We start from the raw sequence: 23621 nt of genomic DNA, 5'->3' as shown, positions 1-23621 counted from the left end.
GAGGTAAGTACATATTTTATACCCATTTTAGAGGTGGATCCTGAGTCTCAGAGAAAGGTTAAATAACTTAACCAAGGTCACGCGAATAGTCTTGAGACCAACGGTGTGGCTCCAAAACTCCAGTTCTCTAGGTTGGTCTTTTAAACATGGTATAGGCACACCTTTTCTCTCTTTAAAGAGGTTCATTCAGAAAACATAAATCCTTATAAGTAGGACCCAAGGTGTGCCTGTCATTTAGGCATGAATCAGTTCCCTGGCTTGGGGTTGAAGGGCCACATGTTCAGTGAGGTAGAGTTACAAGCTCTGGGCTGACAAAAGTTGGGCAGGGTTAACTCCTATGCACAGGTATATGTTAGAAGTGCTTTGAGTGTGTGTGTGTGTGTGTGTGTGTGTGTGTGTTTTCAGGGGGATATGAGAGTTATGCTACAGTGTGTGAGGTTTGTGCGTTTTATTTAACACTTTCCATAGCATTTATGATGCACCAGGCACTGCTACAATGGCCTGACAATGTCTCATTTCAGCATGTATGTTAGGTGATGAACAGAACAGAGTGTGCACTGTGTGATGTGTGGTGGGTTCGTGTCTGTGTGGCAATGCTGGAACTTCCGCTGTGATGTGTATGTCCACGGCCGCAGCTTCTGTTGTGGTATAGACAGTGGTCTTTGAGGTTGGGGGAAGGGTTACGCGAGATGATCTGCGTGCCATGCATACAGACTGGAGTGCACCGCACGTGTGCATTTTGTGCACGCGGGTAGTCCCGAATACTGGAGGAGTTCCGCGGGAAGGGGTCTGGGTTGTGTCCTGGGCCTGTGTATGGTGCGTGGAAGACAGGGGTGTTTTCAGTGTGAAGAGGTATGTGCTGAAAGTGGTGCATACCAGATGATTCATGCGGTGTGCTAGGCAGGGACGGAGGCCGGAGAGGAGGGGGCCAGCGTCGTGATGTGTGTGGGGAGCGACGCTGAGAGCCGCGGGAGAAGGGCGGGGGAGGAGATCGTGCTAGGTGACCCACGAGTGTTCCTGATGTGGCCCGAGGCGCTGTATGGGGAAAGGTGGTGTGGAGACGGGTGGCGGTGGCGATGCGAGTGGGGATGCGGGTGGGTTGGAGGGTAGGGACGAACGCCGGTCCAGAGGAGCTGTCGGGAAGGAAGCTGGGTGTGCTAGGTGACATACCCGCCGGTGGAAGAGCGTGAGCGTGGAGCAATCAGCCCACTTCCTCACCCGGCCATGCTCCCCGCCACGGCCTCCCATCCGCCCCTTCCCTTCGCCCAAAGGCGCGCCCCCAGCGCAGCCCGGCCCGCCTCACCTGGTGAAGGCGAAGTACATGAGGCTGACGATGGTGAAGCTGAGCAGAGTGATGGTGTGCGGCCGGTAGAAGAAGTCGATGGTGATGTCCTCCACTTGCTGCTCGTTGATCATCCGGAAATGCATCTTGTAGTTCACATCATCTTTGCTCAGGGTCCGGCTCCCCACGCAGGACGCCATGGCCCGCCTCCCCGTCCTGCGGCGGCGGCGGCGGCCCCGGCCCGTGGAGGCTGGGACCCCGGAGGTGACGAGCCGCACCGAGAAGGCGGCCGGACGCCGGGGCCGGTTCTGGCGAGGAGCAAAGGCGGGGAGCGGAGAGAAGGACCGGCGCGGGAGGGCGGGGTCGCGGCGCCGCCAATGCAGCCTCGGGAGGGGGGCGCCGCTCGCCAGTCCCTGGCTGGCGTTGGGGGACGGGCATCTCTAAGGACTCGCGGTGGCTTTAGATTCCAAGTGGAAGTGTCTGGAAGGAGGCGGCGCGCAGGAGAAGGGAAACTGTGGCCCTTGGCCGGCTCTGTTCCCCGCACGCCGCCCGCTCTCCCCCCGTGCAGCCTCGCAGATGGTCTGGCTCACTCCGGCCTCAGCCCACGTGGGCTAGGGAGCTAGGAGCACAGGCGGGCGGGCAGACAAGTCGGGCATCTGTGCTGCGGGGCAGTCCACGCGGCCTGGCCAGTCTGGTGGCCCCTGCGAGAAAGACCACGAGGCATAGGCCTCGCTACAGGTAAAGCGGGAGCCGCCGGAGAGCGAGGGGCGTGCCCCCTGCTAGGGTTCGGGTCCAACCCTATCCTGGTGTAGGCCGCGCCCGGGGACCTCTTGGCCTTTAGGTCTTCAATTAAGGGTGAATAATTTCGTTTTGTTTTCTTGGCTGATGATACGAAAACGCAATCATGTTTGCTTATTCGCGCGCTTTGCGGAGGACGCGGAAGGAGGTCCAGCGTGTCAACGGCCTTCCTCCGGAAGTTCGGTTGGGGAACTAAAATGGACTTGTTAAAATGGCCTAGGGAGGGCGTCAAGCAGTAGATGAGAAGCCCCTTATTACGAAGCCATCCTCCCACCCACCTTTCATCTCCTGATTTCATATATTAGCCTTACACAGGTCGAAATCTTGAACCCTCGCCAAAGAATATTTAAGTGCCAATTCCTATTCCTAACGAAATACTAAGGCACACAGTTGAGAACTAGTATATGACATATTTGAATGGACTTCAGAATTATTGCAGGTTTTTTTTTCTTTGACTTTAATCTTCCTGATGAAAAGGGTCGTGTTAGAGGGCTGATCACGGGGTAGGGCTTTTATACACATGCGCAAATGCCTTACCGGGTTTAAATACTGTGTAAGCAGATGAGCTAACCGTAGTTGCAACTGATTCATTTCCATCCATAAAACATTGGAGCAGTGCAAGGCCCTGGGCTAGAGGGAATAGTCACTGGGAGGGTGGATCCAGAGATGAGACTCAGCCCTGCTCTCGTGAACATATGATGATGTAGTGAAGATAGTGCGCTTGTAAAGAAAAACAGAAGGATAAACATTAGTTGTTTGCATAAAGATCTTTTAATGAATATGGATAGAATTCAAAAGCACATCGTTCTAATGTGAGAGGAGTTTTAATTTGAGCCTTACTGTAGAGGCTTCAGAGTGGGTTTGGGATTTCAGGAGTTTGCTTTAAAGTAGGACATTGCTTAGACAAACTGAGAAGTCAAAACATTTTGGAGCTTAAGAATCATCTTATTGTACCCATAACCTTTTTAAAAGTTGTCATTTAAAGAATGGTTATTGAACGCCCCATCCTGGGCCAGTCGTTGTGCTGGATCACGGTGAGAAACTTAGTCTTAATGCAGCATAACAGGTCTTCTGGCTTCCAGCTCAATGCCCTGGTGACATTGCCGTGCAGAGAATGAATACTGTAGGTTTGAGGGGAAACACGGCAGATTTGGAGGCTCATCCCACCAAAGTTTAACAAAAGTCACCTATCCCACAAGCCTATTTATTGTAAATACTTTTTTCCTTTCTAAGATCATTTCAGAATGACAGTGAGACATTTCACTTTTATAAATTCCTTTCAGGAGACTTCCCTAAACCACAAATCTCTAAGAGGAGGTTAGACCCTCAAGCATTTATCTGGTCTATTTCAGAGCATAAAACAAGCTGAATTTCAGTATAGAGAGAAATCAAAAAGTTGTATGCAACAGTTAATTCAGAATTCATTTATGTTTGGTTGTGTAATCAATAATAATATTGATGATGATGGCTAACATTTGTTGGGCATTTTGCATATGCTGGACTCTATGCTGTATTTTATATGGATTGTCTTATTTAATATAAAATAATATGCACCGGGGCTTCCCTGGTGGTGCAGTGGTTGAGAATCCGCCTGCCGATGCAGGAGACACGGGTTCGTGCCCTGGTCCGGGAAGATCCCACATGCCGTGGAGCAACTAAGCCCGTGAGCCATGGCCGCTGGGCCTGCGCGTCCGGAGCCTGTGCTCCGCAATGGGAGAGGCCACAGCAGTGAGAGGCCCGCATACCGCAAAAAAAAAAAAAAAATAATATGCACCAAATTTACCCTTTAATTAAGCTGGCTAAATGTAAAAGTCCTTTCCTGATAACAGTCTCTTTAAAAACAACTGCTTTTTCGGTCAAAATATACATATATTCATTGCTGGTTGCTTATTATTTCTGTTCATTTTGCTTATTAGTTTTGACCCCCTTTTTTAAAAGGGTTTTTCTTTTTTCCTACAGTCAAACAGAATTTGGCAAAACTGGTTTTGTTCAATTCTCTTTTGAGGAACAGCTTTATCTGTGTAATAATAGTTCTCAACCCTGAGAATGAAGCAAGAAACAACCTTCTAGATAGCAATGATAATATTTTATGATTCATTTAAGACTAAATAGAATTCTTCCTGTTTTTATTTTGTGATTAATGTACATACATAAAATGCATCTGAATAATTCAGTGTTATTTTGATCAGCAATCTTCTTCTTAAATGTCCTTCAAACCAGATTTCAAGAGCACTTAATTGCATCACCTGTTTTCTTTAAATATTAACAGGTGCCGCTGTAATTTGAACATTAACAGATTTTTTTTTTTTTTTTTTTTTTTTTGTGGTATGCGGGCCTCTCACTGTTGTGGCCTCTCCCGTTGCGGACGCGCAGGCACAGCGGCCATGGCTCACGGGCCCAGCCGCTCCGTGGCATGTGGGATCTTCCCGGACCCGGGCACGAACCCATGTCCCCTGCATCGGCAGGCGGATTCTCAACCACTGCGCCACCAGGGAAGCCCCATTAACAGATTTTTGTTCTAATTGTTTTCTTACACCACTGATTTTGCTTTTTGTTTTTAAATTGCAAAATATATCTTTATTTTTCCAGTTCAGAAGTTCCTGTCTTTTGGTTTGTAACTGAAACTGCCTTGTTTCTGGCTTTTCCTGAGCTTAAAAACATCTGACTGCTTTAGGGATCTAAATTTATTAAACACCTTTTAATTAGAAAAAAATAATTTCCAGTTTATCTTTTTGTTGTTTGAATACTGTTTTAAACATTTAAGTAAAATACGTTTCTCTTTTTTGATAGTTATGTATTTCTTTTGTAGGCTACTTGAAGAAAAATGGCCCTGCTAGCCCAACAAATACCCAGATGGCTCTACTCAATTAAGTTGAGTAGCTTCCTTACTGCTACGCCACTCAGAAAATATTTTCCCAGAGCAGGAAAAACATTGTTGCCTGGCTTTTTTGCTCAGCCTCAGCTGTCCTCTGACGATTGCTTTCTCCGGTCGGGGTTTAAGACTTTTCGGACTTCCTCTGTGTGGAATAGTTCCCAGTCTACCAGCTCAAGTAGGCAAGAGATTAATGGCGCCCAAAGCACTCTGCTTCCTTCTGTGAATGAGCCGTCACAGAAGTCACAAAAGATACCCAGCTTTGATTCTGAACTGTCTCTAGAAGGTAATTTTCAAGTTTCAGAAAATTCCCCTTTGCCCCACTTCAGTAGATTGAACGACTACCTGTTTACATTTTGTTAACCCATTTCAAGTCATACTTTGTGCCAGGAAAGAAAAAGAACAATGCTGCTTCTATTCATTTGCTTCTATTATGCCTCTAATTTACTAAGAAAAAAGTTTAGAGATTAATATGTATAAGAATGTTTTATAGCTATATGAATAACACTTTCTAAGTTATTTAGATTCTTTAAAAAAAATTTTGTGGTGGTAATTAGGTTTATTAGGATTTAATTTACCCTATTCTATATACCTAGTTAGGGTATAATTTTACCCAAGTAACAGTCCTCCTTTTTGGGTATACGGTCTTATGAATTTTGACATAATGCTTTTAGTTGTGTAACAGCCACCACAAACAACAAATAGAACAAAAAGAACAACAAATAGCACAGCCCAAAAAGTGCTCTCATGTAGTTTTTTCTAGTCAGTCTTCTCCCTCCTGTGCTTCTCATTCTAGGCACGTTCCTATGCAAGAAATATTTCACCGTAAATGAGATAATATTAGGTTAAGTAGAAGACGAAAGAAGCAAAATGGGGGGTAAGGGCAGGGAGGGGAGGCTGGCTATGAGAAATGAGAAAGGGTAGTGATTAGAGACCAAAAATAGAATAAAAAGTCATGGCCCTGATTCCTTAGCCTAAGGTAGCTTACAGTTACCAGCATCTTCAATACTTAAGGGTTTGACTTAAGACAAACCAAACCTCAGACTCAAGGCTATACTAGAGAGGTCATGTCCTTGGCAGCGGATTGTAGGTGATAGAAACAGAATCATAGAAGTCCTCTTACAGACATTTGAGAATAACTTGGAGGAGAAGGGATTGGATCAAAGTGAAGACACTTCAGGATGTGATGACTTGAACCCATACAATTCAGGCTGGTATGTTGTACTTTTGGCCAACTTAACAAGCTGTGGTAAACTCGATCTCTTTCTCAAGATGTACTTGAAGGTCAGTTGGTCTTTAGCATTCATACCTGTTGATTACAAGTGAAGGAAAGGAATTTTGTACAGGACTTTACCAACAGATTTCTCATCTTGGAGGAATAGTAGTTGATATCTCTAAAGAGTCTTAACCTTACCTCTTAGAAGGTAGAAAATATATGGAATTTTGAGATGTTTAATTCAGAAATGATGCCAAGATTCAAAAAGAAGCAAACGAGGCAAGAGGCAGTCTTTGTAGAAAGAGCTTCAAGTGTACAGATTGGAGAGCTAACTCGCTTCTCCTTTTCCATATCCTGGCTGCAAAGGACTGGACGATTTGCCTCCATTGTCTCCATTGCAGCCAATTTCCGAGGAGGAGGCCATTCAGATTATTGCGGACCCTCCACTGCCCCCGTCTTCATTCACACTCCGGGACTATGTGGATCATTCTGAGACCCTGAAGAAGTTAGTGCTTCTAGGTAAGTCTGAGTAACCTACACTTATTTTATTGCCTTACTTTTAAAATTAGCATTTTTAATCTTTATCAAAGTACATACACATGCCTAGAAGTCAAATAGTGTGAAAAGGCTTCTAGTGAAAAACCGTGCTCCCAGCTTCATCCTTCCTGACTTCGCACCCCGTTCCCCAGAGTATCTACTTTCTTAGCTCTTTCTGTTTGTATTTAACCTCTAAGTGTTCATGTAATTGCTTATGGTGCTGTTGCTTGGTTCATCAGTTTTAGACATCAGTTAATCTCACATGTATACACATACTTTTCCCTTTCCTTCTCTTCAATTCTCCCAATAGGCTGTATTAACAATTTTGAGCTCAATCATTAGTCACTGATTTCACTATAATTCTAAATATCGCTCGACTGCTGTCTAGGAAGTGTGCTATGATTGTTTCCTTCCTTTACAACCTTTCATTTTCTTGGAGTTAACAATTGCTTGGTTTTTCGTTGCATTAGTTTTCTTTAAATTTCCCCACAACTTCCAGTGGCCTCTCAGGACAGTTTTTCCTACAGTCAGCCCTATCAGATGCTATATTACTTCCATTTCCCTACTGCCCTGACCTTCCTCCTGTAGCCCACTATCCTCCTGATGTGGATGGTTTCTCGCTAGGCCTGCTCCATAACTATCTTAGCTTGTCGACTGGTAGGATGCCCCTAGATCTGGAAGGTTTAAGGCAGCCAAGAGATCTCCCTGCCAACTTAGGTTAGTTAGTTCTCTTAGCAATATTTTCAGCCTAGCACCTTCTTGCCACTTTCTGCTTTTCCCATTATCTCTGGACCTGGCACTTCTCTTATTTGATTTTCCCAGATAAGAAACCTCCTTTGGGGGATTGAGAGGAACAGGATGGGAAAGGGATTATCTCACATCCACTGCTTCTCTCATTGCTTAGTCACTGCCTTAGTTTTCAGTGAAAAGTTAGGCGCTTCCTAGCTTGACAGTCTTCCTTTCAGCAGTACTGCCCCGGTAATCTCTCTAACATTAGTGCTCTTTGCAAAATGCACATCTGCCTCTGTCAGTGACCTACGTGAAACCCTTCTAAGCTCTTCCTGGTCTGGCCCTTGCTTAGCCGTTCAGCTTCACCTGCTTGCCGCTTCCCTCCTTTTGGTTGGCCAGGTCTGACAACTGGAGAACTTAACTCAAGTTCAAGTAACTTCCCAAATGTCTTCTCTGACCCTCCAGATAGAGTGACCCTCCTCTGGGCTCTTTGCATCACCCCCTGCTTACCTCAGTCCTGGCAATAATAACACTATGATAATTGTTTACTCATCTGTCCCTGTGCAAGTTACTCAAATGTATAGGGAATGGCCTTTGTTCTCAAGAAGCTTCAGGTCTTCAGGAGCATCTAAATACACATACATAAGAATAACAGGGGCTTCCCTGGTGGCGCAGTGGTTGAGAATCCGCCTGCCGATGCAGGAGACACGGGTTCGTGCCCTGGTCCGGGAAGATCCCACATGCCGCGGAGCAACTAAGCCCGTGAGCCATGGCCGCTGAGCCTGTGCGTCCGGAGCCTGTGCTCCGCAACGGGAGAGGCCACAACAGTGAGAGGCCCGCATACCGCAAAAAAAAAAAAAAAAAAAAGAATAACAGAAATCCAAAAATGAGAGGTGAAGTGATAAATTCCACACAGAGATACAAATAAAGTGTTCTGTGAGTTCAAAGGAGAGAGAAAGATGACATCTGCTGCAGGCATGAAAGCCCAGGGCTTTCCCAGCCCTGTGAGAGGTGCTACGGGTAATGCCAGATAAACGTAAGACCCATGTGGTCCCTACATTTAAATAATTCACAGTACACCTAGAGCTTTGAAATATGTTTCCGCCATTCCTTCACCTGTGTGCTGATACTTCAGCAGCACGTCTTGGCAGCAACTTAAATAACAGTACCCTAGAGGAACCATGATTGCATTGTTAAGCAGTATTTTTGAGGACTCAAGTGTCCTGGTTCTCCTCTGTTTCTCAGATCTGTTTTCTCCCTTTCTCTGCTTGTTCTTTATCCCAGGAGGCTAACCTCTGCACTCGGCCTCCTTTGCCAGCTGGCTTCCGGGCAGCTTCAGCAGTGGGGGGCACTTGGAGGAGGAGAGGGAGGGCAGGTGGGAGTTTTTTTTCCCTTTTCCCTCCCAGCCTTGGGTCATGTAACTGCCTTGCTCCATGGCAACAGCTCCCGCTGAGCAGCCCTTTCTTTATAGCGTCCAGCTCCCTCTGGGTTCTCATAACACTCTTTCCTCCCTGTCTCTTTAGCGCTAGGGATGCGCTTGTTTGTCCCCTTGACTCTGCTCACACCACTGTACAGAGTCCCTTCATTTAAGTTTTTTTCATTTGAACTTTCTAGGACAGCTGCTGTTGCCTGCCAGACCCTGATTAATACACTAGGCATGTGTAACCATAACTGAATACAGTGGTAATTATAGTCACTGAACTGATGGGGTAAAGCCAACTTAGGCTGTGGTCACCTAGAAGTTAGAATCATGCATTATTCATTTTTTTATATCCCCATAAGTGCCTGGTCCATGAGAGGCATTCACTGACTATTTTTGCAAGTTAATGAAGTCGTGAGTCAGCCCAAGTATGTGTGCTGACAGCAGCGTGCTCTCCTGGTGAGATTCTGCTCTCCTGTTGCTGTTAAGAGGCAGCTTTTCAGGAATTCGATTTCGGCACAGTCAGGGTGTGACGGCTCATGCTGAGTGAGGCACTTCAGCACATGTCAGCTGTAATCTTGAGTTAAGTTTGGAGTCCGAACCCTTTATGTTATTTTCAAAGCATCCCTTCCCACATTTATCACAGATTTTTGGAACTCGTTTCTATCTTATTTATCCATCCATCGAATAATTTAATTTATTTTTCTATTAGTAGTATTTTTAAATTATAAAGGAATTACATGTAGTTGTTAGAAGTGCAGACTGTTACAGGAGAAAGAATTCTTATCATCTCTACACTTCCAATTCCACTTTCCAAAGGTAACCACTGTCACCAGTTTGTTGAGTGCAAATTTTCTACCCAAATACATACATTACCCCACCTTTTTCTATGCAAATACATGTATTACAGAAAGCCATACAATGGCTTATGTAGTCATACTTAATATTATTTTTAAAATTCTGTGTTTTCTTCTAGTAGTTTTAGAGTTAGTACATATTTAGATTCTTAATCTAGCTGAAATTAATTTTTGTATCAGACATAGAAGGAATTATTATTTTTCAAATATATAGCTAGAAGTCCCATTACATTTTAATGAATAGTCCATCTTTTCCCTCATTGATCTGAAATGTCCTTATTGCATACTAGATTTGTAGTTCATCTGGATCTGTTTTTGGTCTTCATTCTGTGTGTATGTGTGTTTGTGTAATCTGTTTTTCTGTTCATGATCATCTTATATCAATACCTGTTTTAATATCAAGAAATTTGGGTTTGGAATTCTATTTGGATCTAATAATACATGCAATTATAATTTATTTTTCTGGTTGTAGACACCATGAAAAAAACAGTGCTTTTATTTCATTGTTTTTAACCTTATTTTTTAAAAATTATTATTATTATTTTTTTTGCGGTACGCGGGCCTCTCACTGTTGTGGCCTCTCCCGTTGTGGACCACAGGCTCCGGACGCGCAGGCTCAGCGGCCATGGCTCACGAGCCCAGCTGCTTTGCGGCATGTGGGATCTTCCCGGACCGGGGCACGAACCGGCGTCCCCTGCATCAGCAGGTGGACTCTCAACCACTGTGCCACCAGGGAAGCCCTGTTTTTATATTTAAGACTGTAAAGTTGCATCTAGAAATCGGTTTGAGAGTTGCATTTTATTTTTTATTTATTTTTAATTCTTTTTTTTTTTTTTTTTTGCGGTATGCGGGCCTCTCACTGTTGTGGCCTCTCCCGTTGCGGAGCACAAGCTCCGGACGCGCAGGCTCAGCGACCATGGCTCACGGGCCCAGCCGCTCCGCAGCATGTGGGATCTTCCCGGACCGGTACACGAACCCGCGTCCCCTGCCTCGGCAGGCGGACTCTCAACCACTGCGCCACCAGGGAAGCCCGAGAGTTGCATTTTAACCTGAAGAAATATTTTTAAGAATATAAAATTTAAGTCTAAACTAAAGTTTTACATTATTTTCAAATGTTTATTTTAAAGATAAGGAATAGGCCTTTCCTATTCATGTTTAATTTTTAAAAATCAGATAAAAGGAAAAAAGCAAGAGAATAAAAAGCTTAGTTTTAATGAAAATTTTGAATCAAAGGTTACTTTGATTCCCTGCCTAATTAATGTGGACATCTAATTATATCCATAACCAAAGTAAAATAACAACTTGCTTTCTCCCCCTTCTTCATCTCTCCTGTCCCTTGTCTCATTTACTTAGATTACCTAAGATTCTAAGGATATGTGAAGGTTGAAGGTGGTATACTTTCTGCTTCATTTTGTACTTGAGGGCTGTGTATATTCACCTGCTTCATGCAGACATTTCTTGAGCTCCTTCAAAGTACTTGTCTTTATGCTAAAGGCCTGGAGAATACAATGAGTAAGACACAGGGTAACTTTTATTCCTTCTGTGGAGGGGATCCTAAACAAATTTTTAAAAGAATGCTTATAATTAAAGGAATGATAAACTTCAAAGAAGGTAACAATTCATAGGGTTTGTTACCCTGCAGAATTACCAGTTAAGCAGTTACTGTGGAGATCATTAGGGGCTCATAAGCATCCTGCAAACAATACTCAAGAAACCATTGGTAAAAATGATGATCCTGGGTCAATATGATGTAGTGAATTTGTTTTGGGTGGAAATTTAGCCCCAAATGCACTGTTTTCCTTTATACATGGCTTTGACATAAGTACTACATTTTTTTAAAATTTATTTTTATTTCTGCAACCAAATTAGGTTAAAAATATTTAGAAGTTTCTATTGGCCTGTCTCAGGTCTCCTTGGGATGGGTTGTTGATCTCCATCAGTAATTTCCTGTGTTTCTGTATATAAAGTTTAATGCCTCAGCCAAGCAGTTATCTTCAAATGGTGTTCGTAATTTATTACAGGAGTGGATTTATCCAAGATAGAAAAACATCCAGATGCAGCCAACCTCCTTCTGCGACTGGATTTTGAAAAAGACATTAAGCAAATACTCCTGTTTCTTAAAGATTTGGGCATAGAGGATAACCAACTGGGAACATTCCTGACGAAAAACTATGCTATTTTCTCTGAAGACCTTGAAAATCTTAAGACCAGGTAGGGCTTCTAGAATGATTTTCATGTAATCCTGGAAGTGGCTATGAAGAAATATCTGTGTGAGTTATTTTTTTAAGCACAAGGATCTACTGAGGTAATTAATGAATGTGAATGTTATTTTTTTGTTATGAACCTTCTCTGATCAAAATTAGGTATCTAAATCAGTTCTTTTGTTCAACTACCTATCATTATTTTTATGTTTTCAACTTAATGCTAAGTCAATCCTTTGGAAACTAGGATACGTTTTTTTTTTTAAAAATCCATTAACAATGGCTAAATTATCTGATAGTACGCTGCTTAAAATTATGAAAGCCTGATCTTTTCTGTTGTTCTTTCTGGACAATTTTTGATGGTAGACATTTGACCTTGTTTTGGCAAATATTGTATAATTTGCTTAATCATTTCTGTCTATTTTGGATTTCCCTCTTTTCTTCTTTAAATAGCACTTTTATAAACATCTTTGTACTTCATTCAACATTCAAAGAATTTATTGCATCTGTGAGAATTGTTACAGTGAGATAGTACTGATCTGTGAGGTAAGAATCCTGCTGGGCATCGGGCACACCAGAGAGGGAGACAGAGTCTGTGTCTCCTAAGTTCACACCTTGGATTTATCATCACCCCCACCTCTCACGTAAATTGGGTCTTCCCAGATTGCCTGAATGAGAGAGCACTGTTCCCCCCGCTGCCCAGATCAGAAATACTGGTGTTAACTTTGGCTTCTCTTCTTTTATCATTCACATCTAATAAACTGCCAAGGCCTGTTGGTTCTGTTTTTATCGCTCTCAAATCCGTCAATGCATTTCTCTTAATCTTCACTTTGAAAACTTTACCTCGGGTCCCCATCATTTCACGTGAAGAATACCGCAACTGTCTCCTAACTAATCTGCCTCTAATCTTCTCCCCCTAGACTATTCTCGCAGTGGTTTCAGAGAGCTTTGCAGTTTCTTGAACTATCAGAGTCTAATGTCTCTGAACTAGGAAAAAACAGAACAAAAATAACTACATTTCTTATATTGAATAGTTTGAACCCTTATTATATAAGCCAGGCACTTAGACACACTCTCTCCCTTCATGTGACTTACAGTCTGGTGTACTATAGACAGGCTGTTACGATACAGGGGAGGGAAAGAGTGATTCTAGGAGACTCAGTCTGACATGTTTAGCTCTGCTTCTCCTGACTGTCTGGAACTCTCATTCTCTCCCCATTTAAAAACCAACTTGCCCTTTTGCTCAAGGTTTAGTTCAAGAAAGAGCACATACCAGGAGGTGGAGATCATTGGGAACTGTTTCAGAGGCTGCCTACTGCACCATTATTATTAATATCCCTATTTTACAGGAGAGGCACAGAGAGGTTAAATAATTTGCCCAAGATTACCCAGCTAGTATAAGTGACAGTGGGATTCAAATCCACTTCGTCTAACTCCAGAGTCCCGGCTACTACACTGTACTGTCTCCCTGCTTTTAATTCTATGAAGGAAACTTAAGCTTAAAAGAAGCTTAAGTTAACTTGCTCAAGATCACACATGCTCCTAACAATTAAAGAATACTCTCATGTAATAGTATAGTCTAATGTTTCCTAAACCTGGCTGACTGCCAAATTAAATTGGAGCATTTTACAAAGTTACTTGGAATTTTTTAATAGGTAATTTACCACATGTACTCAGAAGGGTATACAGTGAAAAATAAGCTTCTCCTGGAAGAGGCAAAGGTATGATCATCTTTTTTGAACTTACCTTCTGGCTCTGGTATGTACAGCAGTCTTATTTTCTAGAATTTCTATAATAGCACTGATCGCATATGCTTGTTTTCTTTTCAATGAAGAGAATTTGAAATGTATTAAAGAGTTGGTTGATTCTTTTTAAGAATTTTCAGATGAATAACCTGCATTTAAGTTATTAGAAATTTTCTTTTGGCTGGGCCTTATATCTCAATTTTTATTGGAAAAGTTATCACAATAGATAACAATTTCAATAATATTTTAATCAGATATTGATCTTTCCTGTGTCCAATAAAAAGGAAAAAAAAATGGTAATTCTCCTTTCCAACCTACATATTCCTATCCCTCATCAGCCTTGCAAGACCCATCTATGGAGGCAGCTACTATTATCAAGTTTTTTGTTCAACTAGCTAAGAATGTTCTATCATATACAAGCATGTATGTGTATCTATGTGTACACATACACAAGAACACATGTACATACAGTTTGTAGCATTTATGCATACCATTCTGCACCTCACATTCTTACGATAACTCTCTGTTGGAGATAGTTTTTTTTGGCTCTGTCTATTCTTTTTAACCCTTTTATAGTTCATACTGTGGAGAGTTCTGAATCCCTTCTTAATTTGTGTGTTTTCCATTCTTAGCAAAAACAAACAAAAAAAAACTTAAACAGAAGCTATTTCATTTTTTTCTACCAGCTAATAAAATAAGTCAGATTAACTGAAAAGGGAATCTGTCTATTAGCGGATTTCAGAAATATTTTCTGTTTCCAATTATAAATGGAAACCATTCTAGAGTTGGATGGATGCTTGTTTTGTTTTAACCATATTTGGGGCCATTATTATAGAATGTTTTTACTTAAACTTTCTTTTGGTATGGGAATATGACACTAGTAAATATTTATCATATGTGCATGTATTTTGTTTGTTTCTCTAGGGTGGCTTATCTACTGTCAAAAAATTTCAGTAAAGTGGATATTGCACAGATGGTCAGAAATGCACCATTTTTGCTGAGTTTTTCAGTGGAAAGACTGGATAACAGATTGGGATTTTTTCAGAAAGAACTTGAACTTAGTGTGAAGAAGGTAAAGAGAAGGGGAGAATTTGTATGTTTCCATGTCAGCTACATTTAGTAACTGTTAAATCTCATGTTTCTAACAGATACTTGGCCTGTATGAATTCTATAAATGCCTGATATTTTCTGTACAGGAATGAATTACCTTGATAGGTTAATCATATAGCTATATCATTTTGTAATAATTCCACCAAGTTGGTTTCTTAAGTTTTATTCTGAGCATTGGTTTTTTTTCCTCAAACAATATTAAGTTTATGTATTTCTGGGTTCCTTAGCATTTCTCTACTGGGTCATATTTTAAATTTTCGTTTTGTATTCCTAGTAATGCCTTGTTTTTTCCAACCTAGTTGAATATGCATACATATTAATAATAGATTGTTTTATAACTGTAGACTAGAGATCTGGTAATTCGTCTCCCAAGGCTACTAACTGGAAGTCTGGAGCCTGTGAAGGAAAACATGAAGGTAAGGTGACTTCGTTTTTGAGAAATCAGCTTCTTTAAGTGGTTAAGTCCTCTGAAGAGGATAGATTTGCTCCCATCATCTTAAAGAAAACTAGATTGTAAAAGAAGTTATTTCTAAAAAGATAGACATAGGAAATGATATAATAAATATCTAGCAAGCAGTTTATCTTAGCTTATAATTTTTTCACATGTCAACCAGGTGTTACATGAGTTAGTCTCCTTGCAGACATTGATACCCGTAATCCTAGAGGAGCAGGTTAAGTATCTGGATGGGACCTGGGAGCTGCTTCCTTTGCCCAGGGTGAGGTTCTGTGTCTTCATCACCTAGGCGGGAGATGAGCTGTGGAGCCTGGAGCCAGAAGGCTTCTTTGAAGAGAGTAGTAGCCAGCACATGGCTCTCCTAGAACCTGTGCCGATTGCCAGCTCTAGATCTACCACAGAACATACCAGACACTCTTTACTGTCCTCCCTCCGAGAGAATAGTATAGAACCAGGGGCAGCTGACTTGTTAGTATACAAAGCTGTTGGATTATTTGAAATTATTATATTAAGCCTATTTTCTGAGGTACCTAAAGTGTTTCATACTCAGCGGTTGAAGAAATTTTTATTGAGTGCCTGCCCATGCCCTGTGCTGGGCAGATAGTCCTTGCCGTTGTGGAGCTGACAGTCCAGTGGGGGGATCTCCTGCAGAGTGATCAGAGCATGGGACACTAAGGATGCACACAGAGGACCTAACCTACATTTGAGTGGGTTTTTTTTAAGATCATCTCTGTTCGGAATTTTGACCTGTAGTTTTTCCAGATGACATGCATAGGAGTGTGCTGGGGAGCAGAGGCTCAGAAAGCACTTTGAAAATCTTACTGTTGGTCTGTGTGGTGTAGGGCCCATACGGATACCCTGAGCAGGCCTCCTGTGAGCACCGTTACTCTTATTTCGTAATTACGCTGCACCTTTTGGTGATCTTCACGGTGGTCGTCAGGCTGTGAGTAGCTCATCCTCCGGAGAGGGGTTTAAAATTCGGGTTACCCCAGAGGCAGGAAACTATGAACCCTGGAATAGCCATCTCCAGATTTTAATGTCCTTATCTTAAATTTTGAACGAATCAATGTGTCCTCTGGCATATGAGCCAAATCGCGATTTCTATCTTTCTCTAAGGTTTATCGGCTTGAACTCGGTTTTAGACATAATGAAATTCAACATATGATCACCAAAATCCCGAAGATGTTAACTGCAAATAAAAGGAAAGTTACCGAGACTTTCGACTACGTGCACCACGTGATGCGCGTTCCGCACCACATCATGGTCAAGTTCCCGCAGGTGAGGAGCGCACAGCTCGCCGTTCTGCAAGAGCTGTCATCGCCCTTCATCTGGAGCTGCTCTCCATGTGCACAGTCCGCTTGTGAAAACCCCTTGCTGTTTGTGAAGGCATCAGACCAAACGCAGTGTAGTTCTGAGAGTCGTATGAAGGTCACATTTCCTTTTGCGCATCTTTTTAGCAAGACCACATCTAGCAAATGCAGTAGATGGATCACTTGTGAAAAGTTTACATCTTCTCGGGCATTCGTGTACGTCTCCAGAGGAGAAATGAGTGATGAATCTATTTCCCTGTCGTTTGTAACCTAGTCCTCATTCTGCCTGTTGGAATCTAACATACTCTCTTGTGCTTTTCTCCCTTTAAATTTGAGACAGATCACTTCCCTTAAAGGTCCTTTCAATTCTAAATGTACTTTTCCATTCACAGTCTATCTAAATCCATTAGTTAACAAGCCATGTTATAATGATCTCCTACCAAAGCATAAAAACAGTTCCAGTTAGCTATCATGCCAAAGCCATAATTATATTTTCTAAGCTAATTAGACTTTTTCCTGTTCTTTACTTGGTGAGTGACATTATCTGCTCGCTCACGAGAATGTTAACTTTTTGAAAGCACATCTTGTCTGATTTATATACTGCTGAATTCCCAGAGCCTGGAACTATAACGAGCCAATTAGGAGGCACTGGATAGATATTTGTTGAACACACGATTGATTGAATCTCATAAAAGTCATCCTTCTTTCCTGTTTGGCATGTGAATACACACTCAGTGAGTATTCATTGGATAAATGAAAGATTGAATTTCATTAAAGTGATCCCTCTACTCCACTTGCCAAATGTGTTCTTGATGTAAAGGTGGGCAAAGAACTATGACTTTCGTGTAACTGTCAGAACTAGACTGCATTTGGTGCAGTTCCCTCCCAAATAGTAGTGTTTATTTACCTATACTTCACTCTGAATGGGCCCTTAATAGAGCATTTTTCTATTTCATCAAATGCATGTGTATTCATTATAAAAAGTGTTCGAAGCCTGCAGTGGTGAAAATTTGGCTTATAGAAACATTGTAAAGTAAATAATCTTCAACTAAAAAGCAATGACAATTAGTTTTCCACTGGGTTGATAGATAATTCAGTGACAGTAGAGCAGGATAAGAGAATATGATTTGAGGATAGAAAAATCAATGAGTCATGGTCTGTATTCTTGTGGAACTCATAATCTAGTGTGAAAGACAAGTTTTAAAAGTGTAATTGCTTTACATAATGTTTGTCTTAACAGATATTGTATACAGCTATTGATTTAATTTAGGAGGGGTAGGAAAATTATAGAAATAATAAGTTACTGATTGTTCATTTACTGTGTGCCAGCTCTGTCTTTACTGCTTTACTTGTATTAATTCATTTAAGCTTCACAACAACCATATGAGGTAGATACTGTTATTGTCCCTATTTTCCAAATGAAGAAATTAAGCATAAAAAGATTCAGTAACTTGTCCAGGGGCCAGAGCCAGGATTAGAACTGGCAGTCAGTTTGAAAACTCATGCTCTTACCAAAGATATACTGCCACTCTAAGAAGTGACATTTGAGTTGTCAGTTGAATGAATTGGGTTTAACAGTGGACAGAAACTTGCCAAGTAGAGAAAACTATAAACTTCACTAGATGCATCACAATCAGTTGTTTAAAAACACAGATTTTAGGCTCCCCAAATCCTCCCTTCTGGGAAGCCTGGTTATAGACCTGTGGCTTTCATATTGGGAGGATTCTCAGACTCTTAGGGGTCTGGGTAGGATTGCTTTAAAAAAAAACCTCACTGGGAGTTCCCTGGCTGTCCAGTGGTTAGGACTCAGTGCTCTCACTGCTGGGGGCCTGGCTTCGATCCCTGGTCCGGGAACTAAGATTCCCACCAGCTGCGTGGCACAGCCAAACAAAAGAGAACGAAAACAGCAACAAAAAACCTCATTAATGGCAAAATACGTTAACTGACAGTGAGGGAATGGATGTAGACTTAAAATTTTTGGCTGGAGCTTTAAAAACTTGGTGCTGCGAAACAGTTTTCTCATGCAGATAACAGTTCTGGTTGGTACATAATTTTATGATTAATTAAAAATTGGGAAACAGTTATAACTTTAAAACTATGGTTAGTCGTTGCAAAGCAGTGACCATGGTAGGCAAAGGATAACAAAAGCAGTGAGGGTAATGAACATGAGGAAACCACTAGTTCAGGAAAGAGGCTGTATTCAGGATCCCCTGAAACCTTGTTTCTCCTCGTTCCCTGTGGGTTTCTGTGAAGGCAGAACTGGAGTCTATGTTAGGACAGGAGGCGATCAGTAATTCTTAAGTTAGGGTTTTTTTGGTGTTTTTTGTTTGTTTTAATCCTTGAGAACTTAACGGATCATTGATAGGATGAAACTTTTCTGACATTGCAAAGTGGCTGCTGGTGGTCAACAACAACAAAAAAAGAGAGAGAAACTCAATCTGAGCCATGACTTTTGGACTTGAAAGATCACACACATCTGTGATAATAAAGTCACTTTGAACCACTGGGAAAGTAATATCTGGTCATAAGCTGTATAAGTGCTTCAAAGTGTTACTATATTTAGGAAATATAGTTTGGGAGCTTCAGAATCATTTGTGGCCTTGTCCGTATGTTGTATGATAATTTTGTAAGGCGAGAGTCACTGGAAGCGTCATACTTCTGAAGAAATACATCTAAAAGCTTCTTACATCTTTTGACCAGTAATAATGCAGTAATGGGAATTTAGTTACCAAAATGAAGGCAGAGCAGCACATAATTTGTTTCTGCAGAGGGAGTGAAAGATGTTTTGTTCCAAAAGCAAGCCGATCTCACGTTGAGTTAGCACACTATATTTTTTTGGTCACTGTTCTCAAATTACTTTAGTTTTCAACAGTTGTTTTTCATAATGTCCTTTCCAAGTGATCTGTTATTATTTTGTCTCCACTCGAATATAAGAAAGACTCCTGGAGGTTATGTGCCATGTGGAGTGTCCCCAGTGTATCATGACATACAGTCAAGAGAGGGACCTGAGACCTAATACTGAATGTGCGTTCATTGGGCCTTGCCAGGGAGTTTCACAGATGTCTCTTCAGCTTAGGGCTCCATTTCAAGTCTGGCCAGATCTCCCAATTCTCCCTTCTTCCTTGCAGCTCGCTTTAGGGACTTAGCCTGCTTCTGACTCCCTTTTAAAGTTACTGTATTCACTCTATTCCTCAGGAGTTTAATGCCAAGGCAGGTTCATTTGAACCCATGAAGTCCAGGTTCATTTCATTTTGATGCTAGTCAGAGAGAGCAACAGGAATTAAGAAAGAAAGAAAGGAAAATAGGGAAGCTTCACAGATTATGAAATCTTACACAATTTTTGATGCCATAAACTTTGATCTCTGACTTTGGTTCTCCAACTTGGCAGGCATCAGAATCACTTGGAGGACTTGTGGGTCCCACTGTCAAAGTGTCTGATTTGGGAGCTTTGGGGTGGGGCCTGAGGATTTGCTTTTTTAACAGCTCCTCTCGTCTCCCTGGTTTAGTCTGGTCTTTGCCTACAAGTTAGCCCTTTATTATTTTACAATTGTTCTGCTTGTTAGTTTTGAGTCCCTTTTAAATCATAATTTCTTAGCAGAAGGCAAAGGGTTTAAACCCTCTAGCATTTATAATAATTTTTTTTTCTTTTTAACACCTTTATTGGAGTATAATTGCTTTACAATGGTGTGTTAGTTTCTGCTTTATAACAAAGTGAATCAGTTATACGTATACACATGTGCCCATATCTCCTCCCTCTTGCATCTCCCACCCTCCCTATCCCACCCCTCTAGGTGGTCACAAAGCACCGAGCTGATCTCCCTGTGCTATGTGGCTGCTTCCCACTAGCTAGCTGTTTTACCTATGGTAGTGTATATATGTCCATGCCACTCTCTCACTTTGTCCCAGCTTACGCTTCCCTCTCCCCGTATCCTCAAGTCCATTCTCTAGTAGGTCTGCATCTTTATTCGCATCTTGCCCCCAGGTTCTTCATGACTTTTTTCTTTCTTTCTTTTTAGATTCCATATATATGTGTTAGCATACGGTATTTGTTTTTCTCTTTCTGACTTACTTCACTCTGTAGGACAGACTCTAGGTCCATCCACCTCGCTACAGATAACTCAGTTTCATTTCTTTTTATGGCTGAGTAATATTCCATTGTATATATATGCCACATCTTCTTTATCCGTTCATCTGTTGCTAGACACTTAGGTTGCTTCCATGTCCTGGCTATTGTAAATAGTGCTGCAGTGAATGTTGTCATACATGACTCATTTTGAATTATGGTTTTCTCAGGGTATATGCCCAGTAGTGGATTGCTGGGTCATATGGTAGTTTTATTTTTAGTTTTTTAAGGAACCTCCATACTGTTCTCCATAGTGGCTGTATCAGTTTACATTCCCACCAGCAGTGCAAGAGGGTTCCCTTTTCTCCACACCCTCTCCAGCATTTATTGTTTGTGGATTTTTTGATGATGGCCATTCTGAACGGTGTGAGGTGATACCTCATTGTAGTTTTGATTTGCATTTCTCTAATGATTAGTGATGTTGCGTATCTTTTCATGTGTTTGTTGGCAATCTATTTATCTTCTTTGGAGAAGTGTCTATTTAGGTCTTCTGCCCATATGTGGATAGGGTTGTTTGTTTTTTGACATTGAGCTGCATGAGCTGCTTGTATATTTTAGAGATTAATGCTTTGTAAGTTGCTTCATTTGCAAATATTTTCTCCCATTCTGAGTGTTGTCTTTTCATCTTGTTTATGGTTTCCTTTGCTGTGCAAAAGCTTTTACATTTCATTAGGTCCTATTTGTTTATTTCTGTTTTTATTTCCATTTCTCTAGGAGGTGGATCAAAATGGATCTTGCTGTGATTTATGTGATAGAGTGTTCTGCCTGTGTTTTCCTCTAAGAGTTTTATAGTGTCTGGCCTTACATTTAGGTCTTTAATCCATTTGTAGTTTATTTTTGTGTATGGTATTAGGGAGTGTTCTAATTTCATTCTTTTACATGTAGCTGTCCAGTTTTCCCAGCACCACTTATTGAAGAGGCTATCTTTTCTCCACTGTATAGTCTTGCCGCCTTTATTAAAGATAAAGTGACCATATGTTTGTGGGTTTATCTCTGGGCTTTCTATCCTGTTTTCTATTGATCTATATTTCTGTTTTTGTGCCAGTACCATACTGTCTTGATTACTGTAGCTTTGTAGTATAGTCTGAAGTCTGGGAGCCTGAGTCCTCCAGCTCCGTTTTACTTTCTCAAGATTGTTTTGGCTCTTTGGGGTCTTTTCCGTTTCAATACAAATTGTGCAGTCAGGGTCTCCCCCGTCGCCGCTGGACCCCTAACCATGGGTGGGTCCCACTGGGTATAGGAACTCCTCCCCTCCCCCAGCCGCCCCTCAGGGGTACCAGTCCCGGAGGTCCAGCTTTTACTTTTGCTCCCCCTTTCCCTCCCTCCCACTCCTTCAGGACCCTTGCGGCTGGACCTCCTCAGTGGGCAGAGGATCAGGCCCAGGATCTCAGCAGGTTCCTGGGGGTCCAAGCGGGTGGGGGAAACCTGGCCACGCTCCCTTTTGATCCTCTGCCCTCCCAATGGTTCCCCAATTTCCTCCTTCCGGCGTGGGATCCCTTCCCCTCCCCCAGCCGCCCCTCAGGGACACCAGTCCCGTCCTGCCTCCACTTCTCCTCCCCCTTCACTCCCCCCACGCCTCACGTCCTACCCGGTCGCTGGGGGTTCCTCTTGTCCCCTTACGTGTCCGTGGTCCCCCACTGGTGCCTGGTAGGTGTCCTCGTTGTGAGGAGATGCGAATTCCACATCCTCCTAGTGTGCCATCTTGACTCCGCCCCCTCAATTCTTTATATTTGTTAGCCTATTAAAATTTTTAGCCAGATAAATATTTTTATAGTTCATCTTTCAGGGCACAGTGGTTTTTTAAAACTTTTTTTTTTCTTTTCTAGGTATTTAATTCAAGGTTGTTTAAAGTCAAAGAAAGACATTTGTTTCTTGCCTATTTAGGAAGAGCACAGTATGATCCAGGAAAACCTAACTACATCTCTTTGGACAAATTGGTATCTGTGCCTGATGAAACATTTTGTGAAGAGATGGCAAAGGCCTCAGTACAGGACTTTGAAAAATTCTTAAAAACTCTTTAGTTTTTGATAGATGTTAAAATGTAATAATGTAAAGTGAATGTACATATGAATAAATATATTTTAAAATAAAAACCTCAAACCTCAATTGATATCGGAAACAATTTCTTAATATTATAAATTTGGGAACACTTCTGGTTGATGTTTTTTACAAGTTCCTGGTAAGTTAATTCATCTTTGACTGAATCAATTCCTTCTTGGGAAGGAGAGAATTAAAATATACCAAGCTTAGAGAAAGAGAGTCAGTTTACTAGGCTGGTGTGTTGTCCTTCTGGTGAAGATGAGAACAGTCGAAGATTTTCCTTTTTATTTTCAAAGTTTTTTAAAGTGGTTTCATCACAAGACAGCTCTATTTTCTTTGAAGTGTTAGGAGTTTCTGGAGCAGGCTATATTATCCTTCTAATATCTACTACTCACTTAGATTATGCTACAGAACACATTCGAGTTTGGATCATCTACACTGTTATGTTTCTGAGCAAAGATAATCAAAGTTGCCCAAAGCTGGCTACTGAGAATCAGGAAAGGAAAAGGGATAGGGAGGAAAGTTGTTTGAAGGTCAGCAATGAGACATAGTAACAGGCCATAACAAACCTTTGACTTTTTGCCAGTGTGTAAAGATTTGAAGCATGAATGCTTTTTTTTGTTTTTTCCATTTACCATTTAGATATGTAATCCTGGGCAAATGATTTAACCCGTGCATCTGATTCTTTATTTGTGAGATGAGGCATCCTGGCTTCACTTACCTGCCTTAGGATCACAAGGTTGAGCAGACTGTTAACACTGGTGGCCCCCAAGGAGCCACACCTGGTATCTGCACTCGCACTGTAGCCCCTCCCACGCCGACAGCCGGTGCGCTCTGCTTCGTGGGACACTTGTGCATCTGTGCTTGTCCTCTTGGAACCCTGAGCCAGGATGGAAAGAGGTCTGGTGACTCTTGGAGAAATGAGGT

General features: G+C 41.7%; 2 protein-coding genes across 5 annotated transcripts in view; one reads left to right on the top strand and one right to left on the bottom strand.

Annotated features, from left to right (window-relative positions):
• PTDSS1 (phosphatidylserine synthase 1) overlaps positions 1-1860 on the bottom strand; it is a 66816-nt gene extending 64956 nt beyond the window's left edge. The window contains exon 1 of one of the 3 annotated variants that reach the window (XM_059043624.2): positions 1304-1860. In XM_059043624.2, the coding sequence (XP_058899607.1) occupies positions 1304-1482 (179 nt within the window). In that variant the 5' untranslated portion in view covers positions 1483-1860. The remainder of the gene's footprint in view (positions 1-1303) is intronic. The other 2 variants (XM_059043625.2, XM_067017167.1) reach the window with 2 other exon arrangements.
• MTERF3 (mitochondrial transcription termination factor 3) lies at positions 1650-22760 on the top strand. 2 transcript variants are annotated; one of them, XM_059043630.2, is made up of 8 exons: positions 1650-2020; positions 4890-5238; positions 6535-6687; positions 11733-11922; positions 14582-14729; positions 15112-15183; positions 16338-16499; positions 22481-22760. In XM_059043630.2, the coding sequence occupies exons 2-8, from the start codon at positions 4905-4907 to the stop codon at positions 22673-22675; spliced, it is 1254 nt and encodes a 417-aa protein (XP_058899613.1). In that variant the 5' UTR covers positions 1650-2020; positions 4890-4904; the 3' UTR covers positions 22676-22760. The 2 variants fall into 2 exon arrangements, with proteins under 2 accessions (XP_058899613.1, XP_058899614.1); XM_059043631.2 differs by having other exon boundaries at positions 1742-2137.
• The last annotated feature ends 861 nt before the right edge of the window (positions 22761-23621 follow it).

The sequence above is a fragment of the Kogia breviceps genome, chromosome 17 (assembly GCF_026419965.1).
Source record: "Kogia breviceps isolate mKogBre1 chromosome 17, mKogBre1 haplotype 1, whole genome shotgun sequence".
Classification (NCBI taxonomy): Eukaryota; Metazoa; Chordata; class Mammalia; order Artiodactyla; family Physeteridae; genus Kogia; species Kogia breviceps.
Note: the sequence above shows the minus strand (reverse complement) of the source record. Positions and strands in the feature narration are given on the sequence as shown.

Coding starts and splice junctions, on each gene's coding strand:
- MTERF3 (XM_059043630.2), top strand. CDS start 4,905: ATGGCCCTGCTAGCCCAACAAATACCCAGATGGCTCTACTCAATTAAG. Junction 14,730..15,111: donor TTGAACTTAGTGTGAAGAAG/GTAAAGAGAAGG, acceptor TTATAACTGTAG/ACTAGAGATCTGGTAATTCG. Junction 15,184..16,337: donor CTGTGAAGGAAAACATGAAG/GTAAGGTGACTT, acceptor TCTTTCTCTAAG/GTTTATCGGCTTGAACTCGG.